Source organism: Diabrotica virgifera, chromosome 9 (assembly GCF_917563875.1).
Source record: "Diabrotica virgifera virgifera chromosome 9, PGI_DIABVI_V3a".
In the NCBI taxonomy this organism is placed as follows: domain Eukaryota; kingdom Metazoa; phylum Arthropoda; class Insecta; order Coleoptera; family Chrysomelidae; genus Diabrotica; species Diabrotica virgifera.
In genome coordinates this window covers 178,289,604-178,304,315 of record NC_065451.1, presented here as the reverse complement: position 1 = coordinate 178,304,315, position 14,712 = coordinate 178,289,604, and the positions used below count along the sequence as shown (strand labels likewise).

Here is a 14,712-nt window from a genome sequence, read left to right as displayed (position 1 = left end):
TTTGACGTTTTGACGTCACACTATCAAGGCCGCGTCTCATCAAATAATTTGATCAAACAGTTTGAGCAAACTTGACGTACTTGAGGAAGTACGTCAAAGTGACGTCACAATTGCAGTTTTTTTGAAATTCTAAAAATCTGTGCTCTCACTATCAGTCTAGTTTGATCAAATTTTTTGTATTGAGTTGCCTAACTTGTTTGTACTTTATTTAAAATTAAAATTTTTCATTATTATCCACAATGAACACACAGGATGTGACGTCACTAACTGTCACTTTCAGTTTGCTCAAACCAGTTTGATCAAATTATTTGATGGTGGGACGCGGTCTTCATGGTCCATTATTTGATGGTGAGACGCGGCCTTCAGATTACCGTTTCGTTACTAGATAATGAACGTTCTATGGGTTCCATGGTAACGAAATAATACGTTCCATGGTACAGCGCAGGACGGTGATCGTCGTGGACCGTCCAAAAGTTCATGTTGGAACAAATAGTAAACTTATATAGTAACGTGATCGTTACATGATGATTCTCAATCGCGTTGGAACAAACCTTATAGGTTTGTTCAAACACGACCAAGAACCGTCACGAAACGGTAACGTTCCTGCGCAGTAAACAAAATCCGTTCCAAAAAAAATATGATCATCGGATCGTCCTTCCCACTGTTCCAACAAGAATTGTGATCTTTCTGTGACGGTTTCGTGATGATCATTTCAGTAATCGAGCAAATGCATAAGGTTTGTTCCAACATGAACTTTTGGACGGTCCAGAAACCGTCACGAAACTACTTCCCAGGCAACCAAACGACGTTTTTATAACGTAGATAACACGTCATAAAAATGACCAATTGACGTGTTTCTATGACGTAGTACTGACGTTGAAAATCACGTGTATTTGTCTCATAGATTTGACGTCATAATTGTGACGATTTTAAAACGTAATCGTATCTACGTTTTTTTCACGTCGAGATCGTGACGATTTTCAAACGTCAAAAAGATGACGACCTTTATGCGTCGGTAAAATCACGTCTTTCATACATTCAAAAAGTGACCTCTTTCAGATGTTTCAAAATAGTATAAAAATAGGTAACATGAAACCTATAGGCCTACTTCCCATGTGTCGAAGATATACTACCACTTGTTTAAGATCGCTTGTGCGCTAGAAGCAAAATTGATTCTGCATGATTGTACCAGCTCTCACATTATAGAATTTTCACTAGTTATATATACCTACTTACTGTGTCAAAACTGAAACAACATATATATGAAACTAATAAATAATTTATTAACATATTATCCAGCGTACTGGATTTTAACGCTGTTTTAATATCTTCATTTAACGCTTAATTAAAAACAAATAAACATAACCTCAAATAGTTGTCAAGAAGAATTCCTGCATTAAACTAACTCACTGAGCACAAACGCATAAAAATCTCTTAATTAACACGTTTCTTCAACTATATATCTACATGAAAAGTCTTATTTTATCTCACAAAACACAAACCGCGTAAACAATAAATGAGAAATTTCTTATGAAAATTTAGCGTTATACCTAAACGAAATTGTTTGGAGTCAATACAAACAAGCAAGCTCCTCCCAATTTTGTGACGTCAGACTTAGGGTGTCTAAAATTAAAACGTTTTTTAAACGTAATTTTAACGTCATTAATCTTACGTATTTAAAATCACCTACAAAAGACGTCTATATGACGTAATGTTCAAACACGTGTTATATTCAACCAAAAACTGACGTTTCGTCAACGTTATATAACGTCACTTGGTTGCCTGGGTTGTACCGTTTGATGTGCGCATGTTCGTAATTGTATCGCCCAGTTATCGTCCCATGACGGTAATCATATATTTGTCATTTTTGTTGGTGACAGCTTGTGTGCTTTTAGTCGATCAAAGGCTCAAAAACTTTAAAGAATTAAATCCTAGTGCGGAAGTCAGTCCAACCAGCACATTATACATTTGCCCGATTACTGAAATGGTCATCACGAAACCGTCACCGAAAGATCACAATTCTTGTTGGAACAGTGGGAAGGACGATCCTATTTTTGTTGGAACGGATTTTGTTTACTGCGCAGAAGCGTTACCGTTTCGTGATGGTTCTCGGTCGTGTTGGAACAAACCTATAATGTGCTGGTTGGACTGAATTACGCACTAGGATTTAATTCTTTAAATTTTTTGAGCCTTTGATCGACTAAAAGCACAAGCTATCACCAACAAAAATGACAAATATATGATAGATAGATAAATCAGTCAGTCAGATAACCGTTCCAACATCGGTTTCCAAATTAACCTCCATGGAACGATAACAGGGCGATACAATTACGAACATGCGCACAACAAACGGTACAAGTTTCGTGACGGTTTCTGGACCGTTAAAAAGTTCATGTTGGAACAAACCTTATATCGATGATCCTACCTTGTTGTTGTTCGAACTATGAACTGTCAAAATTAGTCTGTCAGGCTTGTCACAGAAAAGTAACTCTCAATACTGACAGTTCCTTGTACTGTCACTATTGACATTGACAGTTCGTTAGAAATACAAATACCAAAAAATACCGAGGCGAAAGCCGAAAGTCAAAAGATAATAAAATATAACATGGAAGTAAAACAAGAAATTAGTGAAGAAAAGTGTAAAATAGAAATAGAATATAATAACTTGGATGATGCTCTTTTGGGTGGCTTTCAATATGAAATGAAGGAGGAATTAAATAGTCAAAGTTCACATGACACATACGATTATTTAGATGTAAAGGAATGCCCAATAAAAACTGAAATGAAACAATATCAAGAAAATAAAAAAACTGAAGAAGGTTAGTAACCATATTTTTAAGTCCTCCATTATTTAGAAGTAGTGTAAAAGGTTCTTAAACTCGATAAGTCGAGCCTAGATCTTCAGTGAAAACGCATCATGGAGTTGTATTTTGCACTAAGGCCTTCACCTTATTCCAAGCCTTTCCTTGGGCTCTTATCTCGCCATGATAGATCTTCTCCAAGTTTGTTTTTTCCTTGGGGATTTCACTCTAGGGCAGCCTTTGCAATACTTACTGGAGCTATTTCTTCGGAGTGTGTGACTGATGCAACCCCACTTTGTGGACTTTGTTTCATTTGCTACCTACCCTCTTTTATTTGGCAAAGTGTAGCAGATCTTTGTTTCTGATGATGTTAGGCCAGAAAATATGAACAATTCTTCGTAGGCATTTATTAACCTTGATCGGACGGGCCTCAAAATATTACACATAAGACAGGCTGGGGTATGAACGGACCCCCTTCTTATAATGTGTGAACGATGCCTATACGAACAAAAATTGTAACAATACCACATTATTGTTATAGTATTGAACATTTATTATTACTCCAAAATACATTCTACTGATTGATACTAACAGAGTACCTAACTAACAACGACATCCTCTTTGTACAATGTATACAAACTGTCTCTGATTTCGCATGTTCTAGGCATACAAAATTATTACACTTGACACATATTTTACTTGTTTTTCTATCTTTGCCTCTACAACATAAATAGCACCGCCCCCTTGTATTTTTTTTTTGTTCTACTCTGAGCTCAGTTAAGGGAGTGTTCAAGTATTATGTAACGCAATGGACCGTGATAGTCTTGACGTCAAATCAATGTTGGCTACTCTGGAATAATTGCCAAACAAAACAAAAATTCACACGTGGTATTTGTTTTGGTTTATATAATTGGAATATATTGCTTGTAGGATGTTTAATTTTTACAAAATGGTAATGTGTTGGGTAACCGTGATTGTAATTAATGCTCATAGTATATTTTCCACCATATTTGCAAATAGGACTGGTTAAGAAACTGAAGAAATGCAGTAAGTACTATTGTAGTGTGTAAATCCTTGATTTTGTGTAGTGACATTTATAAAATTAAAAGCAATATGATTGATATGACTAACAAGGAGTGTGTCTTTAGAAAAAATGTGCAGATGCTTGTTAAAACAAAATAAAATTAAAAATGATTACACAAATCATGTGTATAATCCATTGACAGATGTCAAACATTTATTGATTTTTGATTTGTTTAATATCCAAATATATAATATCCAAAAGTTCTGGAAATACTTCTGCCATATTTAATCTTTTGGATCTGCTTATTATTATAACGCCTGAAAACATATTCCTCTTTCCTTGCCTAGTGCCAAAATATACATTTTAGTCTTACTGAGATTGTCCTTTTTCCAATAAGGATATTTTGATATAAGGATATAAGGATATATGTCAATGGGGAAATCCCCATTTAAACATGTAAAACCCTTACATAAAACTATAGTACACTCACAGTCGGTACTAATCAATAAAATCTCTGGAATTCCCGCATTATTACAACTTTATTAGAATGCATTTTATATGACATAATAGGCTAGCTGGGGTATTATGAGACTCCAGGCTATGAAACTGAATTTTAAATTAGATCTAATCGTTAAATGTTCTTGCATGCATAATTTTTTTATCAATAAAATATATCGCCTAGTGAGAACAATGTGGCGAAACCCGAAAATCAACGTTTTTGAGTTAGGTCCATCAACCGACATCTAAATATGTCTTCTTTTATGTGCAATATCGGCAAACAATTATTTAATTTCCTTATTACTAGATTAGGGTATTGTGAATTTGTCAAATCTTTTGATTAACGACAAAATGCCAGTTCTTAAATTGTCTTCTTTGGGAAGTAAAGCAAACTTTATATCAACACAGGCGAATCTCCAATTACCCCGTTCTTTCACGTATTTGAACATTGATCTATTATCTTTAAAAATAGTAGTGCAATGTGCAATAGTGGCGAATGTGCACTTTTGTCTGTGTGGTCTTTTTTGTTTGTGTGGTTTTTTAAAACAACTTCTTACACAGAAACTCAGTTTCAACCGGTCTTACTTACAAATAGAAAATCAAGAAAGCAACTATGCACTTTGGATCAGTATTCTTTGGTTCTACTCTATCGAGAATCAATATCCACTTCTAAAAAGAAGTTTGATGACTTGCAAAGTCTCTTACAAAATAAATCAATTCCTTCCGCCCACAATCAGTTCTTCAGTACCTTGAAATATGAAACATAAGTGAAATAATGAATTTTATTTTACTATTCATAGTTCTTGATGTTCGGCTCCAACGTTTCAGTTGATAAATAGCCCCTCTTGAAGCACCAATATCACATGCTACGGTAATTACAGAGTCCCCTTTCTCCAGTAATGTTAAAGCACGACCCTTCTCATCTTTTGAGAGTTTCTTTCGACCCATATTTGTAAGTTCAATTTAGAATTTGATGATCTCAAATTTTACGCAGTAAATGAGAAAAAGTTTAACACTGACCACCTGCACAAAGCCAACTGTTTACAGTGCAAACACTCAGAATCCCCTAAATAAGCCAAGAGGTCCATAAACTACAGATAATTGCCATCGCATGTACGCTATCACCCTCCCCTAACCTCTCCTCCAACCGCAGACAGAACGCTCGCAAAATTATCTTCAAATTTGGTGATTTATTTGGCAATGTAAAGATTTTTTTTGCCAGCACTGTATTATTAATCTATAACTTTTTGTAAGAAAACAAACAAGTAAACTCAGTTTTAAATTTTATTTTATATAATATGTATGTTCAGAAAAAAAAAGAATGTGTGTGTACTTTGTACGCACGTAAGAAGTTATACTTCTATTATATAATTTCAACGAAATAAATATACTTAACAGTTACAATACAAAACATTAACAATAATTACCAAAAATTAACCAAAACATAACAATGCAAAAAAAAGTGTATGAATCGTCCGGGATTTGAACTCACGATCTCTCGATTTCTGGTCCAATGCTCTACCAACCAGGCTATCAAGGCGCCTGTTATTGATGTTTCGGATATACATAATTACACATTACGGTGACAAGTGAAATATAAAAATAGATATTTTATTATTTTACACTTAAGGAAGACAAATCCAAAGACACAAAAGTTATAATAAATAATACATTTACTAAAAAATACTAATATATTATTTTAATGGCTTATTTGCGCTGATACATAATTTGAAAGATTAGGAACTAAACGCCATAATGTCTGTGTGCGCATGCGCACAGTATTATGAAATTTTACTCTCAATCGCGCCTAGAGAAGTATAACTTTAAAAACATAAGCCATGTTAACAAGTTTAATATGTGGATTAAAATACAGTAGACTCCCTCTATGAGAGAACACGAAAAAATTGGACTAAGATGGGGCGAAGTCAGCAAGAGAGCAAAAGATAGAAGAGAGTGGAGGGAATTAGTTCACAATTTATCCAGAGAATAAAAACAAAAGAAGATGCGCTGTCCCAGCCAGACAGCATTCTTACACTTTTGGCCAAGTAACTCATAAGCACCCAATACTCCACAAGGAGGGATGGAACGAGAGAGACTCCCTCTATAACGAGAACTGAAATGGCGGACTTAATTTTTAGGTGGCTTGGGACAATTTTTAGGGTTAACATTTTAGGCAGAAAAACCATCGGTAGAGACGTTTTGTGCTACAATAAAAATTAGAATTCGTTTTGGCGTATTAATTAATTAAACGTTTTTCTTTAGTTCAATCGTTTGGGTCAAATCTTTGGACGTTAATTTGACTGCCTTTTCTTCAATTGAAATGATTAAAAATTTGCAGACATACATGGGCGCTCATATAAAAATTTTAAGGGGGGGGGCAGACATGACGATGTTTCACATTATATTTTGTATTCTTTGGATAACCATATATAGTTAACAGCACCCGAAAAGCTAGAGGGGGCACGCCCCCCCTGCCCATGCAGACATGCATTCGCGGGAACAATACATGAATAGTCAATAAAATTTTTTTATGTTTATTAAGTTTTTAAATAAAAAAACGATTTTAACGGAAAATGCTTAAATTCTCTTGTTTTTACAATGAAGAAACTTGAAACTTTTACAGATTGTATCTAATTATATGAACTATTCATAATTTCACTATTTACGTTAATTGTTTACATAATGCTTTATAAATAAACAATAAAGTTTCAAATTTTTTGCCGATTCCAACTACTTTTCCTGTTTGTACATCATATTATGTTTTATGCATATTTTAATAAACATGACGATTATTGTTTTTCATTTAAATTCAACATTAAAGCTGCTACCCACCTACCTCTTAACAGTTTTAACATTTAATTTATGGTACTAGTACACTTTAGAAGACCAAAAATTAGCATTTTTTCAAGATTTTTTTCTCAGAACCTTTCTTAAAGATAAACATAAAACTTTTTACACATTAATATCTAATTCTTAGAGAATACAAAAATATATTTTTTTTTTCATTTATGTACGTACACTAATATTGTAGGGGGCGCCAAAGTCGATGCCTCAAAAAAAAAGTAGTTCCGATAGCGGACAGTTAATCTCAGGATTGGGATCTCTGAAGCAAAAAAATCGTACGGTATTTGAAAAAGGAAGGTTTCTTACGTGAAAATTTACCACCTTTAGTGAAAAATTCCGCAACAAAAAAAAAGATTTTACGGGAATTTGAAAAAATTTCGTGAAAAAATCGCCCATTTTTCTTCAGATTTTCATGGTTAAAAAATATTTATTTTTTGGTCAATTTGTGGTAAATTGTCACGTAAGAAACCTTCCTCTTTCAAATTCAGTACGATTTTTTTGTTTCAGATATCCCAATCCTGAGATTAACTGTCCGCCATCATTTTTCGAGGCCTCGAATTTTGCGCCCTCTACAATATTAGCGTACGTGCATAAATGAAAAAAGATATATTTTTTGTACTCTCTAGGAGTTAGATATTAATATTTAAAAAGTTTTATGTTGATTTTTAATAAAGGTTCTGAGAAAAAAATTGAAAAGAAAATATTATTTTTGGTCTTCTAAAGTGCACTAGTACCTTAAGCGAAAAGCAATGTTTATTTTTCAAATTAACATTTTTTCTGTTTTCTGACAGCAGTAAAATGTATTTTGCATTAAATAAATTACATACATTCTTCTTTTTGTCTCAATCAATTTAATTCAAAAAAGATTTTTTGGGCACCCTGTATAAATAATTATATATTAATGTTTATATTAGTGAATAGACAATTGAATAACTTTTCGAATAAGCTATCACACGACCCCTATTCTCATTAAAAAATCATCGATTACGTCATTACGCCCAGATGGATGAAGTCACTAGTGTGATATATATTAAGCCAAAAAATTATAATTTAAAAATAAAAATCGACCTGTTTCGGAATTTATCTCCAGAGTAGACCATTCTGGAGAAAATGAATTTATTCCAACTCAAATGTATATCTCACTGTATATTTGAAGCCGTCATTTTAAAAACTACATATATCCACATTTGATCAAAAATGACTAGGTATATCATTTTCATGGAGTTGGTACCAGCCTGGTACAGTGGAGACAAGCTCTGGAGGAAAAAGGCTTAAAACTTAGTAGGACAAAAACAGAGTATTTGGAATGTTCATTTAAAGATGGAGTTACTACAAATAAAATGGTATCTTTGGATGGTGAAATGATTGTGAAAAGCCATAGTTTTAAGTACCTAGGATCGGTATTACAGAGTAATGGAGAAATAGATGGAGATGCATGTAGAGATGAAGTGGAAAGAAGCGAGTGGTGTGTTGTGTGACAGAAAAATTCCAATGAAGCTGAAGGGGAAATTCTATAAAACAGCCATAAGACCGGCTATGATGTACGGAACTGAATGTTGGGCAGTGAAAAAGAAAGGAACAACGAATGCATGTGGCGGAAATGAGAATGCTTAGATGGATGAGTGGAGTGACAAAGAAGGATAAAATTAGAAATGAGTATATTAGGGGTAGCCTAGGTGTGGCACCAATTGATGCCAAAATGAGAGAGCATAGGTTAAGATGGTTTGGTCATGTTCAACGTCGAGAAGTTAATCACGATATCAATACGAAGAATAGCTGAAGTGCAGATTCCTGGAAGGAGTAGGAGAGGAAGACCAAAGAAGACCTGGGGGGAGACGATAAGGCAGGACATGTTGGTAAAGGGGAGTAACATTGATATGATCCAAGATAGAATTGTGTGGAGAAATGCAATTAGGGAAGCCGACCCCGCATAGAGATAAGGCAAAGAGAATGATGATGATGATGATGGAGTTGGTACCAGCCTCTACTATTTTGTGAAAAAAATCACACTAATCCGACCCCCGAACGCGTTGCATATATTATTATATAAGTAAGTACCAAGCTACAATAATTGACCCCTCATACAATCATCATTATCGATTAGCCATTTGCATCAGCTGCTGGATATAGGCCTCCCCTATTTCTGTCCACTGTCTTCTGTCCTGGGCGCTTAGAATCCAATTAGTGGACATTCTTTTTATATCGTCCGTCCATCGCGTGGGTGGTCTTCCACTACTTCTTTTATGGGCTCTTTGTCTCCACTCGGGCAACCTCTTTGTCCATCTTCCCTCTGTCAGAAGGACCACATGACCGCCCAGTTCCATTTAAGTTTAGCCACCTGATAAACAACATCTGTGACTCCTGTTCTCAATCGTAGTTTTTCGTTTGTTATATGGTCCCGCAACGACACACCAATCATCAACCTTTCCATCTTACGTTGAGTTTATTAGCAGATGCGGTTGTTAATGTTAGAGTTTCAGCACCATAGGCCATAACCGTGCAATACATTTCATTTAAAAAGGTTTTTCTTAAAAATACGTTATGCGGCAAATTAAACAGTACTGAAATTCGTATGCCTCAAATGTGTACGTGTCATGTGCCGAAATGTACTGAATGGTTTCCGAACGTAGTTGTAACTTATGTGAAGGTCGTGATAATAATAGGTATTTCAGAATAGTTCTGTTTTGCAGAAAAATTTTTTATGGCGGAGTACTATTTTCGGTCATACGGAACAGGTCACGAAAACGGTCCAAGCTTAAAATCAACAATGGTTTCAGCAGGATGGAACAATTTGTCACACTGCCAGGGAGTCTCTTTGAATACTGTGCGATCATTTTGGGAGTTGCCACTCACCAGAACTAGCGCCACCAGATGCGTACATATGGGAATTGCTGAAGGAGTCAGACAGATCCACCGTCTACCATTTCGGAATTGGAGACTAGAATTAAAGATTTTTTCGTGCCAGACGCAGTGGCGGATCTGGAGGTTTGCCTTGGGAGAGAAAATTTGCCTTAGGGTGTAACTTTCAATAAAAAACCAAACAAAAGACATAAAAAAATAAACTCAGATTACATAAAAGACTTATAAGCATTAAGTTTCCTTAATTTTCCTAACTAGCGTTTATTGGGCTGAATTGGTCTTTCTGTGGTTTCAGTTTCATGCCAGCTAATATATTTTTATGTTAAAACAATTTTCTTCTTTAATTTTGGACCTTGTTAGGTGGGGAAATTTCCTCATTTTCCCTCCTCATAGATCCGCCACTTGCCAGAGGGCATGTTTAACATCTGTTTTATCGGGAACGTGCGTCGTCGTGAATAATGTTTGCAAAGCTATATCATGTATACTAGATATACAGGGTGTCCCGAAAAGATTTGTCATAAATTATACCATATATTCTGGGGTCAAAAATAGTTTCATTGAACCTAACTTACCTTAGTAAAAATGTGCTCATAAGAAAAGTTACAGCCCTTGTGAAGTTACAAAATGAAAATCGATTTTTTTTTCAATATACCGAAAACTATTAGAGATTTTTTATTGAAAATGAACATGTATCATTCTCATAGGCGTAACCAGGATGATCCTAAGGAGGGGGTTACAACTACTGGAAAGGGGGGGTTACAACTACTCTAAGGTCTCTGAGGGGTATGGTGTTAAGCGTATAGAGCTCAAAGTCCATCCCAATGGGGGGGGTTATAACCCCCAAAACCCCCCCTTTGGATACGCCTATGATCATTCTTATGGCAAAAACATCTTAAAACAAAATTATAGTGAAATTTGTCCATTCCATAAAAAATTTATGGCGATTTTGTTCCCTTAAACCCCCCCCCCCCAAACTTTTGTGTACGTTCCAATTAATTCATTATTGTGGCACCATTAGTTAAACACAACGTTTTTAAAACTTTTTTGCCTCCTAGTATTTTTTCGATAATCCAGTTTTTATCGAGATGCGGCTTCTTTTTCAATGTATTTACGTAAAAAATTTATGGGAGTTTTGTTCCTTTAAACCCTCCCAATGTTTGTGTACGTTCCAATTAAACTATTATTGTGGTACCATTAGTTTTGGTACCACTTTTTTCATAAGTCACCTTTTATCGAGATGTAGATTCTTTTCCAAAATATACTTAAAAATGTAAATTATAAATAAATTTTCAGATTATAACAGGTTTCTATAATCGTACTTAACCATATACAAATATGTGGTGGATTCAACAAATATTCAAAATATCTCGATAAACACTGGCTTATCGAAAAAGTACTAAGGGCAAAAAGTTTTAAAAACATTGTGTTTAACTAATGGTGCCACAATAATAATTTAATTGCAACTTACACAAAAGTTTGGAGGGGTTTAAAGGAACAAAACCCCCATAAAATTTTAAGATGTTGCTGCCATAAAATGCCACATGTCCATTTTCAATAAAAAATCTCTGAGAGTTTTCGATATACGAAAAAAATCGATTTTCATTTTGTAACTTCAAAGGGCTGTAACTTTTTTTGTGTGCACTATTGTATATAGGTAAGTGAGGTTCAAATCAACCTATTTTTGACCCCAGAATCTGTAGTATAATTTATGGCCAATCCTTTCGGGACACCCTGTATAAATATTCATAAACATTTCAATATTCATTTCAGTACTGTTTATTTTGCCGCATACTGTACTTCAGTGGATATATGTCGTTTTTAAAATGACCGATTCATTTATATTGTAGTTGATTTGTATTTTAGGTTATCCCCAAGAGGAGAGCAAATTGGAAATTATGAAGACACTACCTAAACATTCATCTTATGAAGGAAATTATATGAGTCGAAACGACGAAGGAAAACCATTAAATCAAAATATGGAACTCACAACTGGACAAAGATCTTTCAAGTGCGAAAATTGTTTTAAAAAGTTTAGCCAAGCAATTAATTTGAAAGTACATTCAAGAGTCCACACTGGAGAAAAGCCTCATAAGTGTGAAATTTGTTTTAAGCAGTTTCGTCAACCAGGTTATTTGAAAAAACATTTGAGAGTGCACACTGAAGAAAAGCCTTACCAGTGCGAAATTTGTTTTAAGCAGTTTGGTGACAAAAGTAATTTGAATACACATTTGAGAATGCACACTGGAGAAAAACCTCATAATTGTGAAATTTGTTTTAAGCAATTTAGTCAGGCATATGATTTAAAAATACATTTGAGAGTACACACTGGAGAAAAACCGTACAAGTGCGAGGTTTGTTTTAAGCAATTTAGTACAGCAGGCAGTTTGAAGAAACATTTGGGAGTACACACTGAAAAAAAACCTTACAAGTGCGACATTTGTTTTAAGCAATTTAGTACAGCAAGCAGTTTGAAATGCCACTTGGGAGGACACACTGGAGAAAAACCTAACAAGTGCGAGATTTGTTTTAAGCAATTTAGTAAAGCAGATTATTGGAAAATACATTTAAGAGTGCACACTGGAGAAAAACCTTACAAGTGCGAGATTTGTTTTAAGCAATTTAGCGAACCAAATAATTTGAAAACACATTTGAGAGTGCACACTGGAGAAAAACCTTACAAGTGCGAGGTTTGTTTTAAACAATTTCGTCGAACAGATCATTTGAAAGAACATTTGAGAGTACACACTGGAGAAAAACCTTACAAGTGCGAGGTTTGTTTTAAACAATTTCGTCGAACAGATCATTTGAAAGAACATTTGAGAGTACACACTGGAGAAAAACCTTACAAGTGTGAGATTTGTTTTAAGCAATTTAGTCAATCAACTTATTTGAAAGAACATTTGAGAGTGCACACTGGAGAAAAGCCTTACCAGTGCGAGATTTGTTTTAAACGGTTTACCCAAACAGGTTCTTTGAAAGCACATTTGAAATTACACACTGGAGAATAACTTATAATTTTTATAGGTTATAATATTATATATCTTTTATTTTTATAGGAATATAAAATTCGAGCATTACCTATTAGTATGGATGAAATTTGGTTACAGCAAGACGGCTCTTCAGCTCACAATGCACGAGAGCTGTTAGATTTTTTAAACATTACGTTTCCAGATAGAGTTATTAGTACCAACGGTACCATAAAAATGCCACCTCGCTCCCCTGATCTTGCACCTTTGGACTTTTTCGTATGGAGTTATGTGAAATAACAAATTTACCGACATGAGCATAAACGTGTCAGAAATTTGGACGAATTACGTCAAAAAATCATTCATGCCTTTCAAAGCCCGATACCCGAAATGTTGTCGAATACCCGAAGGCAATTAACAGATTGGGCTACCGCTTGGCTGAGAGTGGTGGACTTTTTGCAAGTTTGATTTAAAATTTTTTAATTAAGATTATAAAATTGTTATTTTTAGAATAAATTGTTTTAATTTATGTCGTTAAGAATTTATTATTTTATTTTTTATGAATTGGGATTAAAGAAATTGTTGGATTGATCTAAGATATGAACCAGCTTTTATAATCTTGAAATCACATCGTTGAAATATTTCCCCAGACGATCTAAAGAATAAACTTTCTTTCAGCAACAATGTACAGACAAGACTGTCCATAGTGCTTACGGGTCTATCACAAACATGTGGTTACATGTTATTCTCTAGGACAGGGGTCGGCAACCTTTTTCGGATAGCGGGCCATGTTCAAAATAAAAGCTTTTATACGGGCCGCATATTCAAATATAACTTAAATAGTCTTCTTCTTTTTCTTCTTCTTCTTCAATCTGTTTGCATCCACTCCTGGACAAAGGCCTCCAATGAGTTCTTCACTTCTCTGTTTTGTATTATTTAGTGCCAGTTACTCCCCCACTTGTGCTTTGATATCGTCTAGCCGTCATTGTTGTGTCTTTTCTATCATCATTTTATAATGTTTTTCTTCCACATTTGGTTGTTTTGTCATGTCACGTGTCCTACCTAGTTTCATTTCATTTGCGCAATTCTTCCAATTACATCCTCCACCTTCTCACATAGTTCATTCGATGGACCTGTGTTTTTTTAATCTATACAGAGTGAGTTTTATGTATGTAACGCCTCAAGTATCTCGGAAACGGCTTCCACGATTTTTATAAATTTTGGTATGTAAGGGTCTTGTGATACGATTCCGTTTTTCTGAAAATCTAATGAACTTTCTTATTTGAAATACGACACCCGGTATATTTTTTGCGTTTTGAAGTCCTTAAGAAATTCTGATTTTTCTTATGTAATATTCCCTATACCTAAATGCCATAATTTCGTCGTTATTGCTATATTTATTTAACAAAAAATTTAAAACAAGTTATAGAAATTAATTTTCTCGGCCCGACCAGACATTATTTTTAGGTTCTTTGGATCAATTTAAATAAAAAAGGTCCTTGTAATTTTTCTCTAAAGTCTATCGTTTTTGAGTAGTTATACACTTTTATACTGAAAAAACGAAAAATGACGGTTATCAAGGCTCAAAATCCCAAGTAAAAAATATTACTTTTGTAATTACAACCTAAATTCAAGTTCAAACCTTATTATACGCAGTTTGGGCTTATTTAATTTTAAAAGATTGTTTTTTAATTGTTAATGCAGCATGATCGCCAGTTCC

The 14,712-nt window shown here is 34.4% G+C and overlaps 2 protein-coding genes across 2 annotated transcripts in view; both read left to right on the top strand.

The window, feature by feature from the left end:
• Positions 1-14,712, top strand: part of LOC126892013 (zinc finger protein 227-like) — a 100,112-nt gene that overhangs the window by 46,129 nt on the left and 39,271 nt on the right. The window lies entirely within an intron of this gene.
• LOC126892016 (zinc finger protein 664-like) lies at positions 2,527-13,521 on the top strand. The gene is made up of 2 exons (XM_050661434.1): positions 2,527-2,819; positions 11,890-13,521. Exons 1-2 carry the CDS (start codon positions 2,606-2,608, stop codon positions 13,032-13,034), a joined length of 1,359 nt encoding a protein of 452 aa, XP_050517391.1. The 5' UTR covers positions 2,527-2,605; the 3' UTR covers positions 13,035-13,521.

What these genes read in the sequence shown, in the direction of transcription:
- LOC126892016 (XM_050661434.1), top strand. Translation starts at nt 2,606, where the DNA reads ATGGAAGTAAAACAAGAAATTAGTGAAGAAAAGTGTAAAATAGAAATA. An exon ending in AAATAAAAAAACTGAAGAAG is followed by an intron (nt 2,820 to 11,889) that starts GTTAGTAACCAT and finishes TTTGTATTTTAG; the next exon opens with GTTATCCCCAAGAGGAGAGC.